General features: G+C 40.0%; 1 protein-coding gene across 1 annotated transcript in view; it reads right to left on the reverse strand.

Annotated features, from left to right (window-relative positions):
* LOC140738644 (copine-8) overlaps positions 1–26,310 on the reverse strand; it is a 306,170-nt gene that overhangs the window by 167,211 nt on the left and 112,649 nt on the right. Inside the window, exon 6 of the mRNA XM_073066254.1 lies at positions 22,491–22,567. Coding sequence (XP_072922355.1) covers positions 22,491–22,567 — 77 coding nt within the window. The remainder of the gene's footprint in view (positions 1–22,490; positions 22,568–26,310) is intronic.

The raw sequence follows: 26,310 nt of genomic DNA on the forward strand, positions 1-26,310 counted from the left end.
ATTGAAATGTTCCTACAATCTATGGACTCACTTTCAAGGACTCTGCATTTCATGTTTTGATATCCATTGCTTGTTTCTTAATTATTATTATTTCTTTCTTTTTCTTTTTGTATTTGCAGTTTGTTGTTTTTTTGCACACTGGTTGAACACCCAAATTGGTGTGGTCTTTCATTGATCCTGTGATGGTTATTATTCTATTATAGATTTATGAGTATGCCCACAAGAAAATGAATCCCAGGATTGCATTTGGTGACGTATATGTACTTTCAACAAGTCCCAAGAGAGCCTGGTCCAATGTCACAGTGGGTGGGTGTTTTGCCAGATAATGACATTCAGAACATTGCAGACGCAACATACACAAATAGAGGACCAAATTGGTTCAACTCCTTGATAAAGAACTATGGCCTAGAGATTCCCCTTCATCATGCTGGTCCCACAGCACAATTTGCCTCAGATTACTACAGTACACACAGTAAATTTTGAGCTCAAATGAGATTACAGCCAACACGAATAAAGTTACAGAAGTCTGAAACAGAAAAAGAAAATGCCAAAACACTTAGCACAACAGATATGGAGAGAGTTAATATCATTGATGTGAAACAGCCACATGTCAGCACCATCCATAAAATTGACTAAGCCCTGCTCATAAATTAATGACAACTGTGGATTTCCTTCAGTTTTAAAATCTGCACATGCAATTTTTGTAATTTATTAACAAACTGATTGTTATTCTTCATTACAACTAGGAATAATTTTGAATATTTTCAGAAGTTTCAGTCATTTAAAATCAGGTTACCAAGTAGATTGATGCTGGTTCAATTTTTTTTTCCTTATTGATCCAATCCCCTGACTAATTAAGGCCAATACTCCATACATCTTCTCAACAACCCTATCAACTTATCCAGCAACTTTGAGGGATCTATGGACTTGGAGGTTTCTGCTCCCCCACACTGCTAAGAATCCTACCATTAATCTTGTACTCTGTCTTTAAATTTAACCTTCCAAAGTTCTGGATTGAACTCCACCTGCCATTTCTTAGCCCAACTCTGCATCCTGTCAAAGCCCCCTTGTAACCTCTCATTACCTTCTATACTACCCACAATATCACCAACTTACAAACTTGCCTCATCCAAGTAATTTATAAAAAACACAAAGAAGCAGGGGTTAAAGAACAGATTCCTGAACATTAAGGCGGAATATGCTCCATGTACGATCACTCACTGCCTTCTGTGGACAAGCCAATTCTGAATCCACAGAGCCAAATTTCCCTGGATCCCATGCCTCCTGACTTTTTGAAGGAGCCTACCATGGGGACTCTTGACAAATGCCTTACTAAAATCCATATACATCACACCCACAGCTCTGCCTTAGTCAATTCTTTTTATCACTTTCCCAAAATCTCATTATCTACTTTTGTGGCCAACGAGAACGCAATGATCATTGCCAAATCTTCATTCACTTCCCATAGTACAGCTTATCCAGCTCCAGGGGCCTATCTATTTGAATGTTTTTCAAAAGTCTCAGCACGTTCTCTTTCCTAACATTGACGTGCTCTAGATTATTAGCTTGTTCTACACTGTACAGTACTCAGATTCGTCAAGGACCCACTCACAAGAGCCCCGTACGATATTTGCTTCCTGAACTCTAAATATGCTTCCTTCTTCCTCTTGACTAGATGTTCTACTTCTCTTGTCAGCCTTGATTCTTTCAATCAGCCATTCTTTCCCACCTCAGTTGGACAAACTGATCCAGAACCCCATGTAAGTGCTCCCAAAACAACCTTCACAGATTTCCATTGTGCATTTTCACGAGTACATCTTTTCCCAACGTATGCTCCCAAGTTCCTGTCTGACAGCATAATTCAACCCCACCCCACCAATTAATTACTTTCCCATACTATCTGCACCTATCCCTGTCCAAGGCTATGGTAAAGGTCAGGGATTTGTGACCACCCACCAATAGATCTGTCACATGACCAGGTTCATTGCCTAGTTTAGATCCAGTATGGCCTCCTCTCTAGTCTGCCCGTCTCTGCTGCTATTGGGGAAACTTATAGAATATTCCCAGTAGAATATTGTTCTGTTTCTGTTTCATACTTCCACCCATACTGACTCAGTTGACAATCCCTCCATGATGTCCTCAGTGACGTTAATTTAATCCTGCTGGTAAAATAATAAATGATATTGGATTGCCTACTCAGAATGTAAATATGTTAGTCAAGGTGTGGGTTCAAGCCCCAGTTAACTGACCAGTGGTGCAGTGGCATCAGCACCAGGCTTTGAGGTGAGTGGTCCCGGGTTTGAATCTGGCTGACTCCATTCACACTCTCCATCATGCTGGGTTGAGCATCAAGTTAGCACTCTGCCTCGTAAAAAAAACAGACCATCAAGCCCCGGTACAAAAACCAAACCTTAACCATAGTTTGTGATTCATTGCAGTTGTGAGGCAATGGCACATGAATAATTGTGCTTTTTTACAACAGTATCTACTTTCCTCCACCAGATATGAATTTGGAAACAAATCAATACTCTGCAAATTAGATACAAACATATGTAAGGTGCAGATGTTACTTTCTGAAATGAAAGAGAAATATGCCAAACTAGCCAAATAAGAGCCAACATCTGAAGTGCCAAAATGATGACTACAAGAGATTGCAAATTTCCAAAGGCCTGAAATCAATGCCTAGGCAACTTGACTGACATGCTGCCAAAAATATGAAAGAATATTAAAATCCACAATACATTCCCAGTTAACTCTGACTAAAAGATCCGTACGTCTTATTCAAAATACTTTGGCTTGTTATTTATTACATATGTTCTTATTTCCCATCTTCAAATAACACTCGCTATTATATTAAAGGTAATTATTATTTTCAGTTTGAGACAATAATCCAATGTAGCAATATTTTTCTATTTTTATAGACAGGCTCAATGCCTTATAATTCTTCATACTTTATTAACTTTTCTAGCTGTATGTTTAATGAATGAAAAATTGGCCAAATATAGTTATTCTTATTCTCTCATGGGACTTGAGATTTGCTGGCAGAGCTAGTTTTTAATGTCCATCTCTAATTACCCTTGAGAAGATGGTAATGAGCTATTTTCTTGAACCATGGTGGTCTTTCCACAAGAACACCTATAGCACTATTAGGCAAAGAATCCTTGATTCTATGCAAGAGAGGTTTCATGAAATTATGGTGATAGTAAGTTAAAAATCAACTTGAAATCAGAACTGAACAGTTTAGTTAATATGACTAATGATAATTGTTGATATTGATAAATACTTGAGCAAACCCAAATGTATAAAATGTATTCTAGTTATTTAGGGATGTACTGAAATTCAATTTAGACATTTTCACCATATTTAAGATGTGGCTGGCTTTTGGTGGACTACTGCCTTGGCTTTTTTTTTTATTTAAAGGATCAAGTGCGTCTGTTTCTCATTCTCATAAGATCACTATGGCAATGTCTTACCTGACCTAATGTAAATGAATCTTAAGTCCAACCAAAGATAAATAATTTGACAAAACTGAAAATTTTCAGCTATTACCCCAAGTTTCAGACCTGTAAATAGTAAGCAGGTTGGGCAATTTCCCAAATGCAATCACCTAGAGCACAGCCTTACCAGACAGGATCACACACTGGGAAAATGCCTGGCTCTTTGTTCAATATTGATGGGATAAATGAAGACCCACAAGCTGTGATATTCTGATATATACATTGATGGGGTAAGGCTATTGAGGAGCATTAAATTATGATGTGTGTGAGTAGTAAAAAAACCCTGCATCACAGATAGATACAGTTGGAAAGCAAGCTTTTGGCCTTCATAAACTAAAGAATTGAGTACAGGAGTTGGGATGTTATGTTCAAGTTGTATAAGACATTGGTGAGGTAAAATTTGGAGTGCTGTGTACAATTCTTATCACTTACCTATAGGAAAGATATCAATAAGCTTGAAAGGGTGAAGAAAAAATTTACATAGATGTTGCCAGGACTTGAGGACCTGATTTACAGGTTGAATAAGTTAGGACTTCATTCACTGGAGTGCAGGAAAATGAAGGGAGACCTTATAGGAGTTCCCAACCTGGGGTCCATGGACCCTTTGCTTAATGGTATTGGTCCATGGCATAAGAAAGGTTGGGAATCCCTGTAATAGAGGTATACAAAATTATGAGGGGTACAGATATGATGAATGCTTCAGACTTTTTCCCTCAGGTTGAGTGAGACAGGAACCAGAGATCACAGGTTTGGGGTGAAAGGTGAAATATTTAAGGGGAATCTGATGGGGAACTACTTTCTCAAGGAGGGGTGCAAGTGTGGAAAGGTCTGCCAGCAGAAGTGGTAGATGCAGGTTCAATTGCAACATTTAAGAGACGTTTCAAGATTCAAGATTTTTTGTTGTCATTCATCAGTAAAGGAGAATGAAACAATTGTTACTCTGGTAGCATTAAAGTGGGTTAATGGGTGGAAGTGATCAGCCTTACAGCTTAGGGATATAACAGTTTTTAAGTCTGACAGCGTTGGCATGGATGCTGCATAGCCTTGTCCCTGATAGGAGTGGGACAAACAGTTCATAAGCAGGGTGAGTGGGATCCTTCATGATATTGCTGACCATTTTCCGGCACCTTTCTGTATATATGTCCTTAATGAAGGGTAGGCTGATGTATTAGGCAGTTCTAACTACCCTTGTAGAGCCTTCTTATCCGCCACAATGCAGCTTCCATACCACACAGCGATGCAGCATGTTGGGATGCTCTCAAATGCACATTTGTAGAAGGTCATAAATACAGATGGGCAGAGTCCAGTTCTCTTGAGGGTACTCAGAAAGTGAAGGCATCTCTGACCTTTCTAGCTTGTGGAGGATTTCTTCTGGGACCACGAGAGATGTGCACTCCCAGGGGTTTCAAACTGCTCACAGTTTCCACTGCTGCATCGCTGATATGAAGAGAGGTGTGAGCAGTGCAGTTTGGACGGGTACATGGATGGGAGGGTTATGAACTAAGCTCCAGGTGGGACCATGCAAAATAACAGTCCAGCACAGACTAGATGGGCCAAATAGTCTGTTTCTGCACTGTAGTACTCTAGGATTCTAAACTTTCTCACTACTAGAACCTGTCTCAGGTTGGAGATGAAAGGCTTGACAACAAAGTTCTGGTAGAATTAAATGGAATGGGCAATTCAGCATTTTTTTTTTAGCCTTGGATCACTGAGAAACTTTCCAAAGAAATGATATAGATGTTATATACACGAGAGTAAAATACTGCTTCAAATAATACGTCACAAATAAAATATTGTACTCTGAGGATGAAAAAAGAAAACAGAAAATGCTGGAAATGGATAACAAGCCATCCAAAAAGAAAAAAAGTGACAATATTTTTGATGAAGGGTTTTTCCATCTCTTGTATCAAGGACTACTGCAAGACCTAGACCGGGCTGACCTTCTCTTTTGAAGAAACATAAGAAGATACTCAGCACTGGTGAACATTAGTGCCGTTTCAAATTCTGGACATTGTTCCAAAGTAACATAAAGTGGATTGTTAATAAAGCAAACTGGTTTTCACTAAAGATGGACCAAACTGAAAAAAAATCTCGGTTATAATCCGACAGTAGTTTGAAAATAAGTGATGATAAAGATGGCAGTTTGGATGAATGTTAAAAAGTACTGTTATCAAAGGAGCTGGTTAGAAGTATTCAATATCTACATCCAGTCCTTGGCAAACACCCCATTGTCATTGGCTGATTATAAAATAAATAAGATAAACAAAACCAAAAACTAGTTTTTTTAAAATGACATACATATAAGTTACATAACACACAAGATGACAGACAACACACCTCGTCTGAGTGAACATAGAGTGGTGATCTTAAGGCTTTAGCTCTTCGAGGCTTCAGCAAAGAGCAATTTTACTCAGAGAAAGCAAAGAAAAGCTCAAGTTTTTTTCCTTCCTTTCTTTATATCTGTTCAGCCAGGAAGAGATGACAGGCAGAATAGTGGAATGCTCCTGTTGCAGGACATGAGAAGGCAGGGACACCTCTAGAACCCCTGACCACTACAAATGCAAGAAGTGCATCCAGCTGCATCTTCTAACAATCTGCATTAAGGAGTTGGAGCTGGAACAGGATGAATGGATCAATCAGGAGGCTGGGGGGGTGGTGACAGATAGGATATACAGAGAGGTAGTTACGCCCAAGGTGCAGGACACAGGAAACTAGGTGACAGTTAAGAAGGGGAAAGGGGTTAAGGAGCCAGTGCAGAGAAACCCTGTGGCCATCCCCTATCCCCCTCAACAACAGGTATATCACTTTGGATACTCTCAGGGAGATGACCTAACAGAGAAAGGTCACAGTGGTTGGGTCTCTGGCACTCATTCTGCCTCTGTGACTCAGATGGGAAGGGGGAAGAAGAGACACGCTGTGGTGATAGGTGATTTGTTAGAGGAATAGACATAAGTTCTGTGGGTAAGAACAAGATTCTTGAATGGTATTTTGCCTCCAGGGTGCTGAGGTCTGGAATATCTCAGATCAACTCCTCAGCATTCTTAAGTGGGAAGGTGAACAGCCATAAGTCATGGCCCACGTAGGTACCAGTGTCTTGGGTAGGATGAAATTACAAGGTTCTGCATAGGGAGCTCAGGGAGTTAGGTGCTAAGTTAAAGGGCAGGACCTCCAGGGTTGTGATCTCAGGGTTGCTATCTGTGTCATGTGCTATTGAGGTTAGAACTTGGAAGATTATACAGTTTAATATGTGGCTGAGGAGTAGGTGTAGGAGGGAGGATGTAAGATTTTTATTGGGCTCTCTTCCAGGGAAGGCGGGACCTCTACAAAAGAAACAGTCTGCACCCGAACTGAAGGGAGACTAATAATGTAGTTGGAAGGTTTAATGCTGCACAGTGGGGGTTAAACTAGAGTGGAAGGGGGATAGGAACCAGAGTGCCAGAACAGTTAGTGGAGGCAGATGTTGGTGAGATCTCAAAGTTAAGAATCAGAAGATTGAGCATTGTGCAACAAAATCTAAAAGGAAAAATACATGACTTAAAGTGTTATATCTAAATGCACTCAGGACACAGAATAAGGTGCATGAACTTGCAGCACAGTTGCAGATTGGCAAGTATGATGTTGTAGGCATTAATGAATCATGGCTGAAAGAAAGTTATAGCTGGGAGCTTAATGTCTAAGGATACACAAATGTGATGCTAGCATTCATTTCAAGAGGACTAGAATATAAAAATGAGGATGTAATATTGAAACTTTACAAAGCACTGATGAGGCCTCAGTTGGAGTACTGTGAGCAGGTTTGGGCCCCTTATCTTAGAAAGGTTGTGCTGAAACTGGAGAGATTTAAGGAGGTTCATGAAAATAATTCCAGGACTGAATGACATGTCATATGAAGAGCGTCTGATGGCTCTAGCCTGTACTCACTGCAATTCAGAAGAATGAAGAGTGATCTCATTGAAATCTACTGAATGGTGAAAGGCCTTGACAGAGTGGATGTGGAGAAGATGTTTCCTATGGTGGGAGAGTCTAAGACCAGAGACACAGCCTCAGAATAGAGGGGTGTCCTTTTAGAATGAAGAAGAGGAAGAATTTCTTGAGCCAGAGAGTGGTGAATCTGTGGAATTCCTTGCTACAGGCAGCTGCGAAGGACAAGCCTTTTTGAATATTTAAGGCCAAGGTTGATAGATTCTTAATTGGTCAGGGCATGAATGATTACTGGGAGAAGGCAGGGGATTGGTGCCAAGAGGAAAAATGGATCAGCCATACTGAAATATTGGAGCAGATTCAATGGGCCAATTGGCTCAATTCTGCTCCAATATTTTATGGTCCTATGATCTTATTAAACATGTTGCAAACAGAAACTGCCTGGAAGCTGCAGTGAAATGACAAGGAATGTGGAGTTGTCGAGCTCCAGCCTTGCAGAAGCTTGATGATGAATTTGGACCTCAAGCTTTCACATACAGAAGCCATGGCCAATTCTATTTCACCACTCACAGACTCAGTCATCTAATAACTGACATCTTGGCTTTCAACCCAGCACCCAGCGTACTGCCATGGGGAAAAAATCTGCTCAGCAGGTCCAGCAGCATCTATGGAGAGAAAGGAATTATTTTGTTCTGGACCCAGATCCTGCATCAGGACAATTCCTCCCCCATCCCCCCAACAAATGCTACCTAACACACTGAGTTCCTCCAGCAGTTTAATTTTTACACCAGATTCTGGCATCTGCTGTCTGTTGTGTCTCTAGCTAGTCTGTTGCTGGCTGTTTGCACTTTGTGTGTGTGTGTATATATATATATATATATAAATCTCCAAATGCAAATGTTGAAGTTTATCAGCACCACCACAGAAACAAAACAAAGAACACTCCATCACTTGCTAATCCTTGCATCATTTTAACCTCATATTTCTTGATGACAAACTTTCAATTGGATGTAAGTATAATATACATGAGTAACAAAACGATAGTCAGAATTATACAAATATTCCATTAATCTCTTCTTGGGCAGAAGGTATCCACACATTTTATGATCAGCCTGACCTAAAGATCTTTGAAACCCAGCCATCACTCCTCCGATACTGTTGAAATTGAGGATGTTTAGACTGAGAATGGGAGAGAGAGCTCCAAACACTGGATAAAATACCTTTAATGGCCCAAGGATATCTCAAAGTACTTGAAAGAATGTGGTTCTTTTTTGAAGCGTAAAATGTTTTGATGAAGAAAACACAGCAGGCAAATTACACACGGTAATCACTATGGGAAACAATCAGATTGACTAGATCAGTTACTGAGCAAGCAAGGTGAAAGAGGAACTAAATGGGCCAGGCAGCATCTAGGGAGGGAAATGGAGAGACCCTTGATCCTGATTTGTTGGGTTCCTCCAGCATCCTGTTTGTTACTCCAGATTCCAGCATCTGCAATTTCCCATCTCCAGATTATTTAGAGAGAACTTCCCTAGACTTTTAATACTACTCTGAGGTCTTCTATAACTCCCAATCTACCACACTCCACTCAAGTTAGAATTTCACTCAAAGAAAATTGCCTAGAAATTCCAGTGCATTCTAACAAGTGTGTTAGATGGTTGTAGCACCCAAATGTTAATGATCACCAAAGATTGGCCATTAATCTTCACAAAAAGCTTAACTGCACGTGACAATGGACATCCTCTTCCTGAGGTGGAGTTCAGAATGGCTTGTAGCTACAGGGTAGGTGGCAGTTGGAAAAATATGCCCAAGGGACAAAGACAAATAATTCACTGGCATACTAAATGAACTAGTCTGTGATGTTGCACTGGGAAGATTATCTTATCCCAGGAATTCCCAGTAGAAGCAGTCCAAGTCACCCCGCAGTGCTGGAGAGGGAGCATGGTTGGATTGAGGCTACTCTACTCCTATCAAGGATACCAAGTGTCTGAGAAACGTTTGGTGGTGTGTTTCATACCAAAAACAACCGTCATTCTAGGCAAACACCTAAAACAATGAAATAAGGGGAGGAGCATAGTTGTATATTTTATATCTTTCCACTTACATTAAACAAGTTCAGGTCAAAGGTGTCAGACAGGGTGAAGAGTGCGTTGGTGAGAGGAGAATGTGTTTATACTATTAAATGATCTTATTTCTATCACAGTTGATCAATCACCCTGACAGCTCTAGTGAAGCCATTAATAGCCTGACTCTGATGACAATATCTACATGTAGTCAATGTCCACAGTTACTGACACCGTCTCCTCACCAAGTGTTACAAAGAGCATTGCCTTCCATTTTAAAAGTTCCTCCACACATTCCAAAAATATGCTTGTTTTAATGGGTTCATTGATCTAATTTCTACTCCTGGAGAGGCTAAGTATTTGCCAACAGACGCAGGATACCAGCATTAAACCGTACTCTTTCCCAATAGCTTTCTAGAGCCTAATCATTCATTGTAAATGGGTAACAACCTTCATCAGATTCCAGAACAGTGAAACCATCAGAAAATTCCATGAAATCAGATTTATAATATTAGCCGTGTCTCAAACATGTAAAGAATTACTTACTATTATAGGTTTCATTACATTTTATGTATAGCATCCAAGTTCACTGATGTTACCTTACAATAAAGCAAACATACCGAAACAGAACACGGGGCATCAAAGTGAAAACACTCCAAAGGCTGGACTTGGATGTCTCGCAAAGCAAGATGGGTTTGATTCCCAGGAGTCAATGTTCTAGCCCTAAAACATCGCTAGAGTTTCCGAGGGCAGTGGCCACAGCTCAGCCTACTTCAGCTGCTCATAAATGACATTCCTTCCATCATAAGGTCAGAAGTGGGGTTGCTCACCAATGATGACACAATATTCAATTCTGTTTGCAGTTCCCCAGTAAATAAGTAGTCTCAGCAAGGATCTAGACACAGACTGATAAGTGACATAACATTCTCTGTAGTCAATGACCAACAGCAACAGAGAATCTAACCCTTGACATTCAAGGCATTACATCACTATGACCAGAAGCAGTTAGACCAACCACTAAAACACCATGAAGCAGGTCTGAGGTAGAATATCAAGAAACTCAACATCAAATAGGACAAAGCACCCTAATTGACTGACACTCCATCAAGAATCCTCAACATTTATTTCCTCCATCACCAATGCTCCATGGCTGCTGTGTGTACCTTCATCAAAACGCACTGCGGTTACTTGTTCAGGTTTCTCTGACAGAACCTCCTGAACCCAAGATCTTTACCAACAGGAAGGTCAAGGGCAGCAGGTACATTGGAGAAGCATCCAACCATTCACGGTTCTCTTCCAAGTCACGCACAATTGTGACTGAAAATTGTATTCCTTCCTCATCACTTACTTATTTACTTACTGTGCATTACCCCGCTGGAGTTTAGGGCAGCAGTGAAGGCTCTCCACCTCTACCTGTCCATACATTTGCATACAGGTATAGAAGGTTTCTTCTTTGCTATTTCCATAACAATTTTTGAACAGTCAGGGTTGTTAGGCCTGAACTGAACCCCCAAAGCTAAAGGACCGGTTGACCACTCCTAATCTGGCCTCTACCCTTTGACTTGTTTGGCATGAGTGTCCCTACCTAGAACCAAATCACAAAGCCCTGATTCTAGCCAAGAGCTCTCTGGGTCATTGAGGCATTCGAACCTCCAAACCCTACAACAACGTTGTGATCCTCTTGGAGGCCCTTCCTCATCAGCACTGGTCCAAATCCTGGGCCACACTATCCAACAGCACAATAGTACTAATGAACTGCACTGGTTGAAGCAGTGGTTCACACCACTTTCTCAAGGATATTTATAGCTAAGCAGTAAGTGCTGCCTTGCCAATGATGCCCTGAGCTCAAAATAAATTTAAAACATTATCTATAGATAATCATTTGATTTGTTGTTTCATCAGCCAATCAATGCAATGGTTTAGTCTTCTCACTCACTCTTCATTTCTGAAACAGCAAATCACCAGCTAAACCATTTGGCTCCAAGCCAAAATCTTAATTTGTCTGCCAGAAAAAGACATGATATATAAGGATCAGCACAGAACTGCAGATTCTGCTCATGTATTAATAAGTTAACCCTGAAATCTTCTGTTCTGATAATTTAGACCATCTCGATTCTCAGGGAGACATTCTCCCTGAACAAGGAGGAGTTGAAAGTCTGAGGCTGAAGACAGTTATATTAATTAGCTACAACTAAACTGGGATGTTTGGCTCAGTTGGTTCTTGCTCCTAAAATGAAAACAACAACAAATAACCAATGGAAGAACAAAGGTAGAAAACCAGAGTATTGTCAGCAGTTTTGTGCCTCTTATCTAAGACAGGATGTGCTGACATTGGAGACAAAGGAAGTTCACAAAAATTATTCTGGAATTGAAAGGTTTATCATATGAGGAGTGTTTGATGGCTCTGTGCTTGTACTCACTGGACTTCAGAAGAATGAGGGGTTGGGATCTCATTGAAATCTATCAAATGTTGAAAGGCCTTGATAGAGTGGATGCCCCTATGGTGGTGGTGGTGGGGGGGGGGGGGGGAATTCCAAGGCCAGAGATCACAGCCTCAGAATGGAGGGGCATCCATTTAGAATGGAAATGAGGAGGAATTACTTCAGCTAGAGAGTGGTGAATCTGTGGAATTTGTGGCCACAGGTGGCTGCGGAGGCCAAGCCATTGGGTTTGATAGTTTGATAGTTTCTTGATTGGTCACGGCAAGAAGGGATACATGGAGAAGGCAGGAGATTGGGGCTGAGAAGGAAATGGTTCAGCCATGATAAAATGGCAGAGAAGACTCAATGGGCCAAATGATCTAATTCTGCTCCTATATCTTATGGTATTATCAATATATACCCTCGATGGCCATTTTATTAGGTACACCTGCTCACTAATGCAAATATCTAATCAGCCAATCACATAGCAGCAACTCAATACATAAAAGCATGCAGACCTGGCCAAGAGGTTCACTTGTAGTTCAGATCAGACACCAGAATGGGGAAGAAATGCGATCTAAGAGACTTTGACTATGGAATGATAGTTGGTGTCAGATGGGGTGGTTTGAGTACCTACAAACTGCTGATCTCCTGGGATTTCACGCACAACAATCTCAACTGCAGGGGTTTCCAAACTGGGTCTTCAGACCTTTTGTTTATTGGTATAGGTCCATGGCATCAAAAAGGTTGTGAACCCCTGCTCTAGAGCTTACAGGGAATGGTATGAAAAAAAAATCATCAGTGAGCTGCAGTTCTTTGGGGAATGGCCAGAGTGGTTTAAGCTGACAGCAAGGTGACAGTGACTCAAGTAACCATGCATTATAACAGTGGTATGCAGAAGAGCATCTCTGAACGTACAGCACGTCGAACCTTGAAGTGGATGTGATATAGCAGCAGGTTATGAACTTAGTGACCACTTTATTAGGTACCTCCTACTGTATGTGGTATGTATGAGACTGCGGATCTCAGAAATTGCACTACTTTCATGCTTTAACTAAACAGTGTATTCGCATCGCAGAACTAACTTACCAGCTCAGTTCAGGGAAGTATTACACCTCTACCATAATCCATCTAAAAGCTAATATGCCTCCCGTTACTACTCAACTTTACAAAAACTGAAGTGAAATATTAAAATCCCAGAAATTATTATTGAAATTCACAGTTTCAATCCATGAGAATTGGGGTCAGCCATGGATGTTGCATCCTAGCTGCTTACATGGTACACAAGCCAGGGCAGTACAATATAGAGAGCAAGTTATTGCCCATGTAGCAGGCTGCCCCCCTTCACTCAGCTAATGAATCCAAAGGAATGGCAGAGACCAATACAGCTTCAATACACACCATAATAAAATCACCACAGCAAGTTTCAGATATGCAGACATCTAATAAACCATGAATCTCTTGTGTTTTTGAATCCATGAAGTTGTTCTCACAGATTAAAACAAATTAAATCGCTAAATGATTTCCCCCACTTTATTTTACAGCTGTCACTTTTCTTCACGTACTTCTTTCTTCAAAAACATCTGCTGCTTGTTTTCCATCACGGTCCTATATGAACTTTCAATGTTTTTCTTTTAAATCATGCAACATCTTCCAGATCTCCAGCCAAGATCAGGAAGCAATGATAGGTTTTACCAGGTTATCTAGCACTTTGATTTCTGCTGATACCACCCCATTCCTGAACTTACTAGGAGTTACTCAGGCTCAACAGTCCAGTGATTTCCTTCAGTGTTTGCATGCTTTCTTCACAAGAACTAATGGATTATCATTCTAGGTGTTGAATGACTCGATGGTCGTTTTACTGTCCCCGCTAACAGAATTGTATTCTTGGGAACTGTGCATTCCTAAGACTTTATCAGCAGTTTATGAATTTGTGGGGAAACAACTTTTCTCAGGACATTAATGAAACAGGAAATTAACTGTTATATTTACTCATGTGGTCTGTAGCGCATTGGGTAGAGTACACTTTTCCTGCCAACATGAAATCCAGAAAGGCTGGACACATTTGAACTTATATTTTAAAAGAATTTGAATGTAAGGGTGAAGGGACCATACTGAAATTATACAGGGCCTTGGTGCAATTGCCCCAGAACAGCACAAGTCCATGTGTCCCTAAGGTCAGATATGTTGGCAATAAAGAAAATTCAATAAAACTTCACTAAATTAATTCCTGGCTTAGGACACCATCCTATCAGGAGACATTAAGCAGACTAGAAAATCGAGGTATAATTTCATTGTAGCATTCAAAACTCTTTGGCGATCTGGAGAAGGTAGTGTTGGGATTGCTTTTACCCAGGTCATCTAGATACCAGGATGATGGTCCCAAAATAAGAGGCTAACCATTCAGGACACAGATGACAGGATATTCCTTCACCTGAATCACTGCAATTTCCTAATCAAAAGAATTGTTGTGGGTCAGTTACTATATTAAACACACTGATAGATATTTTTATATATTAAGGGAATCAAAGATATATGTATTTGGCACAAGAAAGAGGTGCTCAGGTTATATTAGCCAAGATCTTAGTAAATGGTGCAGCAGATACTAAGGATTGAGAAGTATAATCACTATGTCAATTTCTTATATTCATGTACATGATGTTAAACCTCAAGTTGTGACCATGCCACACATATTCAGAGAAATTCCCAGGCAGAAAGAGGCTGATTCTGAAAAATGCCATAAAGTTCCAGAGTTGTTTCCCCTCCAACCCTGAGACATGATGGAGTTTCATATCCACAAACACCTCATCCTTGTGATTAATCAGCTCTTGAATCTCTGGGTCATTCTTACCAAATCAGTCCTCCTATTATACAACAGAGAAGCTAAGAATATCTTCATAGGCATGGGGGATCTTGGCAGTCCCGGCAGAGCAAATGTTTTGAAGCTCTTAGTGGTTCAGAGTTCTCAGTTGTTTGAGAGTCACTGACTGTGAAGAAATTTCTTTGCAGGATCATTATACCATTTGACTTCCTTTTACAAACTCCAATGTTCCAATTGCAACCACTGTTTGAGAGCCAGGTTACAGATTAGACAGTGGTAGGTCTTTGACATCTGTTATGGCATCAGTGATATGGTCTTGTGGTCTTTTGCTCAGCTGACAACATATCCCAATGCATTCCACTGCCACAATCAAGGATGCTAGTGTGAAGTCTTGAACTTTTCTCTTTCAACACAAGAATGCTGGTTATGACAAGACCATGCGTTAAGCATTTTGGCAGGAACCAAGTGGTACTGCTAGAAGAGCTTATGTTAAATTCAATCCACTGCACACTTGGAAATCGGAGCTTTCTTTGTCATAGTGAAATATCTTTCCACTTTCCAAATGATGGATACTTAACAACAGGAATACTCCTTACTTTGACTGGGGTGACAGGGATTTACACCAGCATCAGAAATATGAGAAAGAGGTCCTGCTGATTTCAAAAGCTAGAGCATGTTAGGGAAAAGAATTTTAAGGTTCAGTGCATAGCTTCCTTGGTCCTTTTTAAAGAAAAGCAACACTGGCTCATGATGCCAAAATGAAATGAATAAACATGTTGAAACGAGGTATAACAAAAATGTAACACACACTGTTACAATAGGAAGTTTATTATTTATCCACTGACAGAAAGCACAATAACATTGGTTACTATCTTTCATTCTGTGGGGATTCTTGTTTTATGGCTGTCTCTGTGAAGAGTAAGAATTTCAGGTTATATATAGCATACATTTTCTGATATTAAAATGAACTACTTGTATCATTCAAGAACTGCTCACAGTAGGTGTCTAAATATTTCCACAATAATCAAGCCAAAGCTGATAACAAGAAGTCACACTCACATCACAGAGGTCCTTGGTAGTTGAAGCAGATTTCCCTTGCCATCCCTAATGATGCTCTAATGGTCGCATTTGTCTACTGGTTTGCTGGGTTATATTAATAGTTTGGAAAGTGTAGCTTTGTGGCAAGATTGCAGAATTTATCAAGAGGCAGCTACCTCACCCACATTTATTCTTGGTTGGCACCAATCCCAGAAATCAAGAGCTATTGGTTTGGCCAACCAACCCCTTCTTCATCCTTCTCACTTAGTGCCATGGTAACATAGCAGTTAGCATAACATATTCCAGCTTGTTGCATCAGAGCTCAATTCCAACGTTCTCTATAAAGAGTTCGTATGTACCTCCCCGAGAACAAGTGGGTTTCCTCTGCATGCTCCAGTTTCCTCCCACTGTCCAAAGGTGTACCAGCTAGTAGGTTAATTGGTCATTGTAAATTGTCCTGTGATTAGACTAGGTTTTAATAGATAGGTTGCTGGATGGTGCAGGTCACTGGGCCAGAAGGGCCTATTCTGCGCCAATTCAGTAAATGAATAAAAAATAAATATGGTTTAGCATTTTATGTGTTCAAAATATGTGAAATAAGCAAAATAGAACATAACTGGCCACTCCGAACTATGATGCTGCAGTGCCTAATTTCTATCAGATTGTCAGTACAGTTGGTCATTGGCAAGCCAAGATAGTGAGAAGATAAAAGGTTTTCAGAAAATATTCAGTGGTCAAAGACAATACATTAAGAATACCCTCTACAATTTTACCTCAGTAGTTACATTCATTACAGTCTTGAGGCATTGTATTTCTTGTGCCCTTTCATCAAGTTTCTGAACCTATGTTTATTTTGATACTTTCCCAAATGGAAGACCAAGGGAGATTAGGCTCAGAATTCAAAGACAATGTCCTTTTGTTGCACCTCATCCAGAGCAACTATAGAAGTCGCTCTGAAAAGTGAACAACCATTTCGAAGGATTTAATTCTTTCATCAGCTATCTGGAAACAATGATATTCAAATTCTGCAGCACATTTCAAAATTGCAAGTCACACAAGGGGTTCTTAACAGAACAACTGTCCTTAAAATTGCAGGACATCCAATCTCCACAGTTTTCACATTATATATGGCTGGTTCATTGAATGCTGGGACAAATAATTAATTCTTAAAATGAGTGATCCAGAGAAAATTGTGTCCCATGAGTGCACAATGCAAATTGGATTTGTTTATCCTGAAAGCTACAAGTCATGAAATATCTCACTGAAAACTATCGATTATTGAAAGGCCTAGATAGAGTGGATGTGGAAAGGATGTTTCCCATCGTGAAGGCTTCTACAACCAGAGGGCACAGCCTCAGAATAGAGGGACATCCCATTAGAACAGAGATGAAGAGGAATGAAGAGAGTGATAAAACCTGTGGAATTCATTGCCACAGACAGCTGTAGAGGCCAAGTGATTGGGTATACTTAAAGCAGATGTTGTTAAGCTCTTGATTAGTAAGGATATCAAAGGCAACAGGGAGAAGACAGAAGAATAGGGTTGAGAGGGATAATAAATCAACCAGGACGGAATAATGGAGCAGACTCTATGGGCCGAATGGCCTAATTCTACTTTATGTTGTATGGTCTAAGTGCCTGATTTCCCCAAACAAATGCATGCATGACCCTATCTAAACCCCAATAACTCTCCATTGCTACAGCACTCTATGGTTTTCGCAGTCTGTTGGAGCTGAAGTAAAACTAGAATTGCTTGGATTTGCCTTGAACTACAGACTTAACAATAATATCTGGAAGTCCCAAGGACATGTAAAATTCTGGGAACAAAGTATATCTGTTGAGAGGCCTGGTCTGGGTGGGGTTAGTTGCCTATGAGCTAGTTGTGTCTTGTGTTGATTATGTTGTAGAAATTATCAGGAGGCCCAATCTATGGACAGGAAAAGTTGGAAATAGTTATACAACTCTGACTATTGATCAAAGAAGAATATTAATGTCAGAAATCAGGATCAGTTATTTGTGGGATAAATATTCTTGCTTTAGTGTGGTTATCCAGCTGTTAATTTGTGAGATTTTCAGTTGACGGCTGGTTTACAGTTGATAGCTTTTTCTATTTCTCATCTAGCTTGTTTGAGGGCCTCACCAACCTGTCTACATTTCATATAGTGATTATTAAGTCACTCAAATTAAATGTGACAGATAGTTTAGATGTGTAATGGACAATTTGTGCCTGCAATCCTGTGAAATATGATATACGATATCTTTATACACAATTACACTCTTGATACATTTTAATTGCCAAGATATTTGTAATTTATCTCATCTTCACTATTTACTATTTTATTGAATCTGAAGTCTTCAGCTACCACTCCCTTTCTTGTGTTGAATATTGCTTTGCTGCATTTTAATTCCTTGTGGCATGTCTCTATATCAAATCCGACACATGTACAGATTTAATAACTTAATGACCAGAAATAAGTACAAAACTGGACATGAGGATTGACTAGCTAACTTAACTTGTGCTCATCCATCATAATTTAAAAACTGTAAATGCTGGAAATGTAAAATAAAAATTGAAAATCCTGGAAATTCATAGCAAGTCAGACAACATCTATGATGAGAGAAACTGTTAACATTACAGAGCGATAACAGAGTCTAACCTGATTGAAACTTGAGGGACTGGTTTCTCTGCAGATGACTGCAGTGCTTTTAATCAGAAAATGAGGCGCTGTTTCTCAAGCCAACACGGCTTCATTGAAACAGTGTATATAGCCAAACACTTGGAGGTCGAAATATGCATAAAATGGAGGATTGAAGTGATGAGCAACAGAAAGCTGAGAGTCACCCTTGAGGATGGAATTGATGTGCTCTATAAAGCAGTTACACAATCTGAGTTTGGTTTCTCCAATAGCAAGGAGGTCGCATCATGAAGACTGAAGCAAAATACAAAATTGGAAGAGATGAGAAGGAATTTGCTGCTTCACTTGGGTGTATTTGTATCACAATATGGTCATGAAAGGGGAGTAGGAGAGATGGGGAAGTGAAGCCCAGTGGCACTGGGGGAATGGTCCCTTTGGAATGCCAAAAGGGGAATTAGAGGCACAGATGGATCTGGCAGTGGCAGCAGCAGAAATTACAGTGGATGACCCAATGAACACGGTAGCTGAGGGGAAGGGGAAACATGTTCTTCTCTTTGCCAAAAGGAGATAAGGAGAAAGAAGTGGAAGGAATGGAGCAAACATGGTTAAGAGCCTATTCAACTATATTGGAGAGGAAACAAAAGTTGACAAAAAACAAAAGCATCTCATAAATGTGATGTGTAAGATGCCATTAACAGAACAGATATGACAGAGCTCCATAAAATAAGTGAATGGAAACAAGTCCCCACGAGAAGAAGACAAGATAACTTTGAGGGCCCCATAGATACGCAATGGATAATGGTCACAAACCTTACCATTAGTGCATCTGAATTCTCTGATGATGCAATACGTAGGTACAAACATCATCAGTTGACCTGCACACTGCAGTTAACACTTCTCTACAGAACTAACGGCTGGAGAGCAGCATAATCCAATTGCTACATTAATTCCGGAAATACTTGAAGGCAACATTCAACTGAACCTCAGAACACTTCACAACCATATAAATGAGCTAGTACACAACGTGCCAGGGAAGAAGTTGGGCCCAAAAAGAAACTTTCATGGAGAGCATCAGCATTCAATTAAACAAGCACTGCATCTGTCTGTACAAAGAAAGATCCAGTCACTGCTTCTAAGGTGTTTGTATGTTTTCCCCGTGACTGCGCGAGTTTCCTCCCAGTGCTGTGGTTTCCTCCCACAGTCCAAAGACGTTCTGATTCCTAAGCTAAATGGTCATTGTAAATTGTCCCGTGATTAGGCTAGGGTATACATTGGGGGGGGGGGGGGGTTACTGGGCAGCAAAGCTTAAAGGGTTAATGCATTTGAGCAGAAAATCCAACAAAATATCGTGGATTTAGCCCAGTACATCACAGGCAAAACCCTCCCAACCATTGAGCACATCTACATGGAATGCTGCTGCCATCAGGTGCCTCAGGACTCTCACCACCAGGTTCAAGAAGAGTTACTACCCCTCAACCATCAAATTCTTGAAGAAAAGGACATAGCTACACTCATTTCAGGACTCTTATCTTGTTTTGGTATGCTCGTTATTTATTAATATTTATTTACATCTGTAATTGCAGTTTGTTTACAATTTATAGTTCCTGATACTTACGATTACTGTTCTATAGATTTGCCAAGTATGCCTGCAGAACAAGAATCTCAGGGTTGTAAATGGCAACATATATGCACTCTGATAATAAATTTTACTTTGAACTTTGAGGGCCTATTCCGCACTGCACTTCAATATATAAATAAATAAAGGGTTACTCTAAGGGGGCTGAAAGACTTAAATAGAAAACTAGTATATTGCAAACATATCCCAAAGTGATTAGTGTTATTGAAAGTTGGTGAGTCATCTTATCCCAAGGCTTGCTAGCTTGCTGAAAGAACTAAAACTCAGAAACGGCACAAGCTTAGTCACATGAAATCGTGCTGAAAAATTGCACAATATTAGCATATTTCTTGATCTCTAGGCATTATCACCATTTATAGAAACACTAATTATCTGCTAAAGAGTGGTATACAGTACGTACTATGTTTACATTTGCTACAAATACCCATGAGAATCTCTCTCACAGCACAGAGGATGTGATGACTCTGACTGGGACACCAATTGCTAGCAGTGATACAGCTAATGAAAGTATATGTTTCATTTAAAAGTTTGATGAAAATCTGTCAATATCTAGAATGGATTAAAATCCCTTAAAGTACCTTTAGTTGTTAAGAACTAAACATGTTCTGTCCTCAAAAATGTAAAGGTGTACATAAAGCCCCCACTTAATAATTTTTCTGTCAAAGTTTAAGTCAAGTTTATTGTCATAAGCACAGGTATACACAGGTGTAATGAAAAACTTACTTGCAGCAGCATTTTAGTCAGTCTCATATAAGCAGCCCTCTCAAAATAAAAACAAATTAAATCAATTATAGACCGATGGTGTGGTCATAACTCCGCTCTAATTCCATCTTACAAGTTTGCAGATGATGCCACCATAGCCTTCTCTGAACTAACCATCAGTTACAGGAAGGAAATACTGAGCTTAGTGTCATAACAATAACCTTTCCATCAGTGCCAGAAAAACAAGGGAGGTGGACGGTAGGTGGTGCACAATCTCCTGTCTTCATCTACGCCAATGAAATTGAGATGGTTAAGAGCTTTGAGTTCCTGAGAGTGAACATCACCACGAGCCTCTCCTGGTTTAACCAAGTTGATGCCATGACCAAAAAAGCTCAGGAGCCTAAAGAAACTTGGCACATTCCCATCAGCTCTTTGACACACCATAGAAAGTATCCTATTTTGATGCATGACTGCTTGGTATGGCATCTGCTCTGCCTGCGACCACAAGAGACTGCAGAGCGTTGTGGACATCACAGAAACCAGCCTTCCATCCATGCACTCTGTCTATACTTCTCGCTGCCTCGAAAAGCAGTCAGCTTAATCAAAGGCCCCATCCACTCCAGACACCTGATTCCATTCTCTCTTCTCCTCTCTCTTTGGACAGATGATATGAAAGCCTTATAGTACATAGCAGCTTCTCAAGGAACCACTGTTACAAGACAATCACAAGACACGGTTACAAGATTCCCTGGTATGATATGATGGTCTCTTGACCTTACAATCTACTTCATTATGACCTTGCGCCTTACTGCCTCCCTACACTGCACTTCCTCTGTAGCTGTTGCACTTCAAACTCCATTCTGTTATGGTTTTGCACAATACACTGTGTAATGATTTGGTCTGTATGAAGAGTGATGTAAAAACAAACTGTTCACTGTACCTCAGTACATGTGGCAATAATAAACCAATTCCAACTCCAGGGAAAAAGTACAATTGGGACAAAATAAAATCATGTTTAGTGCAAAGTGATCAGAGGTCATTGTGTTACTAAGCTGTCGTGGTGATTTGTGCTTTGAATGTAAGATTGTCTAACCGTGGTTTCTCACAGCAGCAAAACGGACTCATCTCTTCTGCCGCTCATGTCGCACTAAACTTAACCACACACTTTTCTGAATGTCAGTGGAGGCTTGTTTTGGCCACAATGTCTAACCAAATAAATGCTGTTTTACATACTTTAACGTAGCAATATATTTTATGCAAACTTTTCAATCTCAAGCAGGAGTTGCATCAAGTTGTAATGCTCTCACTGTTAAATGCTGTTCTAAGTTTATTATTCCCTTTTTGTCGGAGACACTAAATTAAGGAAGGCTGGATCAGCTTGAGACAAGGCCCCAAAACAATGAGATTCATTCACACACAAGGATCATATGAGGAGAGGTCCTGTAAGCACAACCATACACAAAGGCCAATCCATCAGGAGAATGGAAATCATGGATAAAGAATGCCAGTCATAAATGAGACATCCAGAGTAGGTTGTGCACACGCAATAACACTTATACTTAAGACAACTTCATTTGTGCAAAAGATAGAAATATTGTTCCCTGTGAAAGAACTTCTAGGCCAGTGATTTCAACATCATGGGCCAACAAAGCCGACTACCTATTCAGTTATCATACGGGGTTCAACTAAAACACTTCATATTTCATAGCACTTCATAGCACTGATCATTTTTCCGTAGTATAGGCAGTCTTTTACTTACACAAGAGGCTTTTCTAGTCTGCTTCCCTGTGAACCCACAATCTCTCCCAACGTGCAGAATGCTTGACCCAGGAAGTCCTGAAATTGATAACAGAAAATAATAAATTCAAGACAAGTGCAATTTAAAACTTTATTGATTAAAGAATCAATTGTAACTGTGGAATGAGAAATCAATTCAGGCAAGGTTCCTCCCCCTCCCCCCCCAACCCCACACACAGCCCCAAGATTGAATACGAAAAGCAAGTACATGGAGTTTTGCCTAGGATATCCTGATTCGCACCTCAACATTTGCCAACAGAATGGCTAGAGAAGAGGAAATTGCCATTATTGATTAATGTAGAAACTTTTCCCTCCACCAACTCTTTGGCTGCTGTTAAAATGGAATCTTAAAAATTCCTTTAAGGATTTCAGACATAGATTTCTTATGAAATGAATTGCAAAGTTAATCAATTCAGAGAACTGCCTATACATATATTAAATGGATATGCAATAAAATGCTTACATTTTAATACTTATTAAAACACAAGTAATCTAACCAATGGTTCTGAATGGATTGCTGTATAATTCACTCAAGAAATGGCTTAAACGCAACTGGCTGACAATACTCCTCCTCCACAACTTGACAGAGGGTTACCTCAATGAATCCAGCACAGAATGACAGCTCCCAACACAGTGGGAATATGCAAGGAACGTGTACTCAAATATACAGGTCCGAAAATCACAGTAAATTCACAGATTCACTAATGTAAAGGAAAAGGCAAATAAATAGAAGGGAGATCATGATATTTCTGTTCCCATTAAAATCATACTTACTGATAAAAATATTTTTAAAGTAAGATGTAGATGTGGTTGCTTTTTTAAAATAGAATGGGGAGAAAACTATGGAGAACAAGTTTGCTGGAGAATTCAGGGAGTGGGGTAGGGAATATCTATGAAGTGTTGAGGACCCAGAAGACCCTGCCCCACACTTAATGATTCAGAATCAGTTTCTTCCCCTACACCATCAAATTTATGAACAGTCCATGAACACTACCTCATTATTCCTTTTTTTTTACAATATTCATTTTTGTGATTTTAGTGAATTTTATGTCTTTGCACTGTACTGCTGCAATACAACAGATTTTATGTCATATTAGCCAATGATAATCAGTCTGATTCTGTACACAGGAACCTCAGTGTACATGTCCATTGGTCTCTGAAAGCAGCAGCACTGAAGGATAAGTCAATAGGGCAGCAATAAATGGTCATCACGTCATAGAAAGGATGTGACTGCACTGGAGAGAACACAAAGGAGATTCACTGGAATGTTGTTCGATAAAACATTTCAGCCATTACTGGATAGACTGTGTTTGTTATCCTTGGAGCGGAGAAGGCAGAGAGGGTAGTTCACTAAGTTAAGCAAAATTATGGCTGGAAATGATAGGCTGGACGGTGAGAAACATTACCCTAGCAGAGGTGTCTATAACTAGAGGGCACAGATTTAAGGCTACCGGTAGGCTATATAGAGGAATAATTTCAGGAATAATCTCTTTCACCAGAGGGTTTTAGAAATCTAGAACACATCCTGAGGAAGTGGTCTCACAACATTAAGCATCTAGAAGAGGGCATGAAACAATGGTGAGTGCAGCAAAATGGAATCAGTACGGATAAATACCTGATGACCAGCATGGACACTATGAGCTGAAGGGTTTGCTTTCTGCATTCAAAAGTCATCATCACTTGGTGAAAAACAAATGCCAGGAATTCTCCAAACCAATTAATAACCAATATAAACCAAAATAAAACATTCTGCCTGGTTTCTCTCCTCCCAGCCTCTAACCTTGCAATGTACAGCCTTAAGTAGGGTCAGCAAAATTCAATTTTTTGTTTTCTGTTTATTTCAATTTCAATTTGCAGCACAGGCTAAAGTTAGGGGTGTGAAGCAAGTATTGACTGTATACTATAATGTTCTATCAAGTGGTTAAATGAATGTTTGCAATTAAAAAAAACTAAATATGCACAAGTCAACAGAATAACTGAACACACACAAAATGCTGGAGAACTCAAAAGGTCAGGCAGCATCCATGGAGGGAAATGAGCAGTCGACATTTTGGGCTGAAACCCTTCATCAGGTCTGGAATGGAAGGGGGTAGAAGTCAGGATAAAATATTAGTGGGAGAAGGAGGATGAGTTGGCAGGTGATAGGTGAATCCAGGCGAGGAGGGTGTAGGGGGGAAGGAATGATCTGAAAATCAGGTAAGTGATAAGTGGGAAGGGCAAAAGGCTGAAGGAGGAATCCAGTGGTGATGGGCAGGTCGGGAAGGCAGGGAAGGGGAATGTGCCACAACAATAAAGGGAAATTGTGGGGGGGGAGGTAAACACCAATGGGATTGATTACTAAAAGTTATACAAATCAATGCTGATGCCGTCAGGTTGGAGACCACAAAGAGAGAATGTGAGACGTTGTTCCTCCACTTTACAACAAGCTTCAATGTGACAGTAGAGGAGGCTGTGGACGGATACATCAGTGTGGGAATCAGAAGTGGAATTAGAATGACTAGCCACAGGGAGATCCTGGCTACTGTGGCAAAAGGAGGAAAGGTACTCCTCAATAAAGCAATGTCTTCATAATAGATCTTACTTTGTTCAAATAATTGTATTTGACTATCTTACATTTGTGCAAAATAGATAAAATCTTAGGCTAAGTGCTCCACTTTAAAAGGTTATCCAATAGTATATTAGTGAATTTTAAATATAAATCAAAATACTTTATTTTCAATTTTTATTTATTGAGATAGAGCATAGAACAGGCCTTCCAGCCCTTCGAGCCACGCTGCCCAGCAACCCCTGATTTAACCCTAGCCTAATCATGGGACAATTTACAATGACCAATTAACCTACTCACTGGTGGACCTCTGGACTATGGCAGGACACTGGAGCACTCGCAGAAACCCACACAATCCATGGGGAGGATGTACAGACTCCTTACAGATGATGTCTGAATTCAACTTCGAACTCTGACGTTCCGAGCTCGAATCACACCGTGCTAACCACTATACTAACATGGCTCCCCATGGGCAATAGGTAAAAGCAAAAACAAAACTTGAATACTGTCAAACCTATTTTTAAGGTTGCAAAAATTGTCCTCAGGCTTGATACATCTTAACTCCCGCTATTTTTCAGACTTCCAGCCTAGGATTTTTTTAAGCTACTTATCAGAAGTAGCTGTCGGTGGAGAAATTTGTATTCACACAGCTTTAAATGAATAAGAGGGAGCATCACTGAAACTGGAAATACTTCAGACAAGGCTAGACAGACTGGATTCATCACAGAGGATAATATTTCTCCTAAGTGAAGGGTTGAGAACAAGGGGTCACCATCTCAGAATCAGGTAAGACATTTAACTAAGCTGAAGATAATAGCAACATGTGAATATGCAAAGAAAAACAAATCAAAGGTATTTCCCAGGCGGACTCCAGGCATAAACTATTCAAACAATAACACTGGGTTACCAATGACTTTTGATTTCCTGTAAACTAAGTCTTCATCTCTGTGACGTGCATCGATACTGTGAAGCAGTGCAACAACAAATCCCTTCCTCTTGCTACACCTGCAGTAAAACCCCAGTGGAACGCTCTGATGTTATGTCACACTAGAAGGAAGCTACTGGAGTTTATAGTAATTGTGTACAGATTGTATAAATTGAGAAAATGATGAAAAGATCAGGTAATTCCTGCATTGAGACACTGACCGATAAATAACCTGTTTAAGATCTGCAGAAAGTTAAATAACTACTGACTTGTGTGACCATTACTTGTCCTTTGACCCAACTTCTAATTTGA

Source organism: Hemitrygon akajei, chromosome 14 (assembly GCF_048418815.1).
Source record: "Hemitrygon akajei chromosome 14, sHemAka1.3, whole genome shotgun sequence".
Classification (NCBI taxonomy): Eukaryota; Metazoa; Chordata; class Chondrichthyes; order Myliobatiformes; family Dasyatidae; genus Hemitrygon; species Hemitrygon akajei.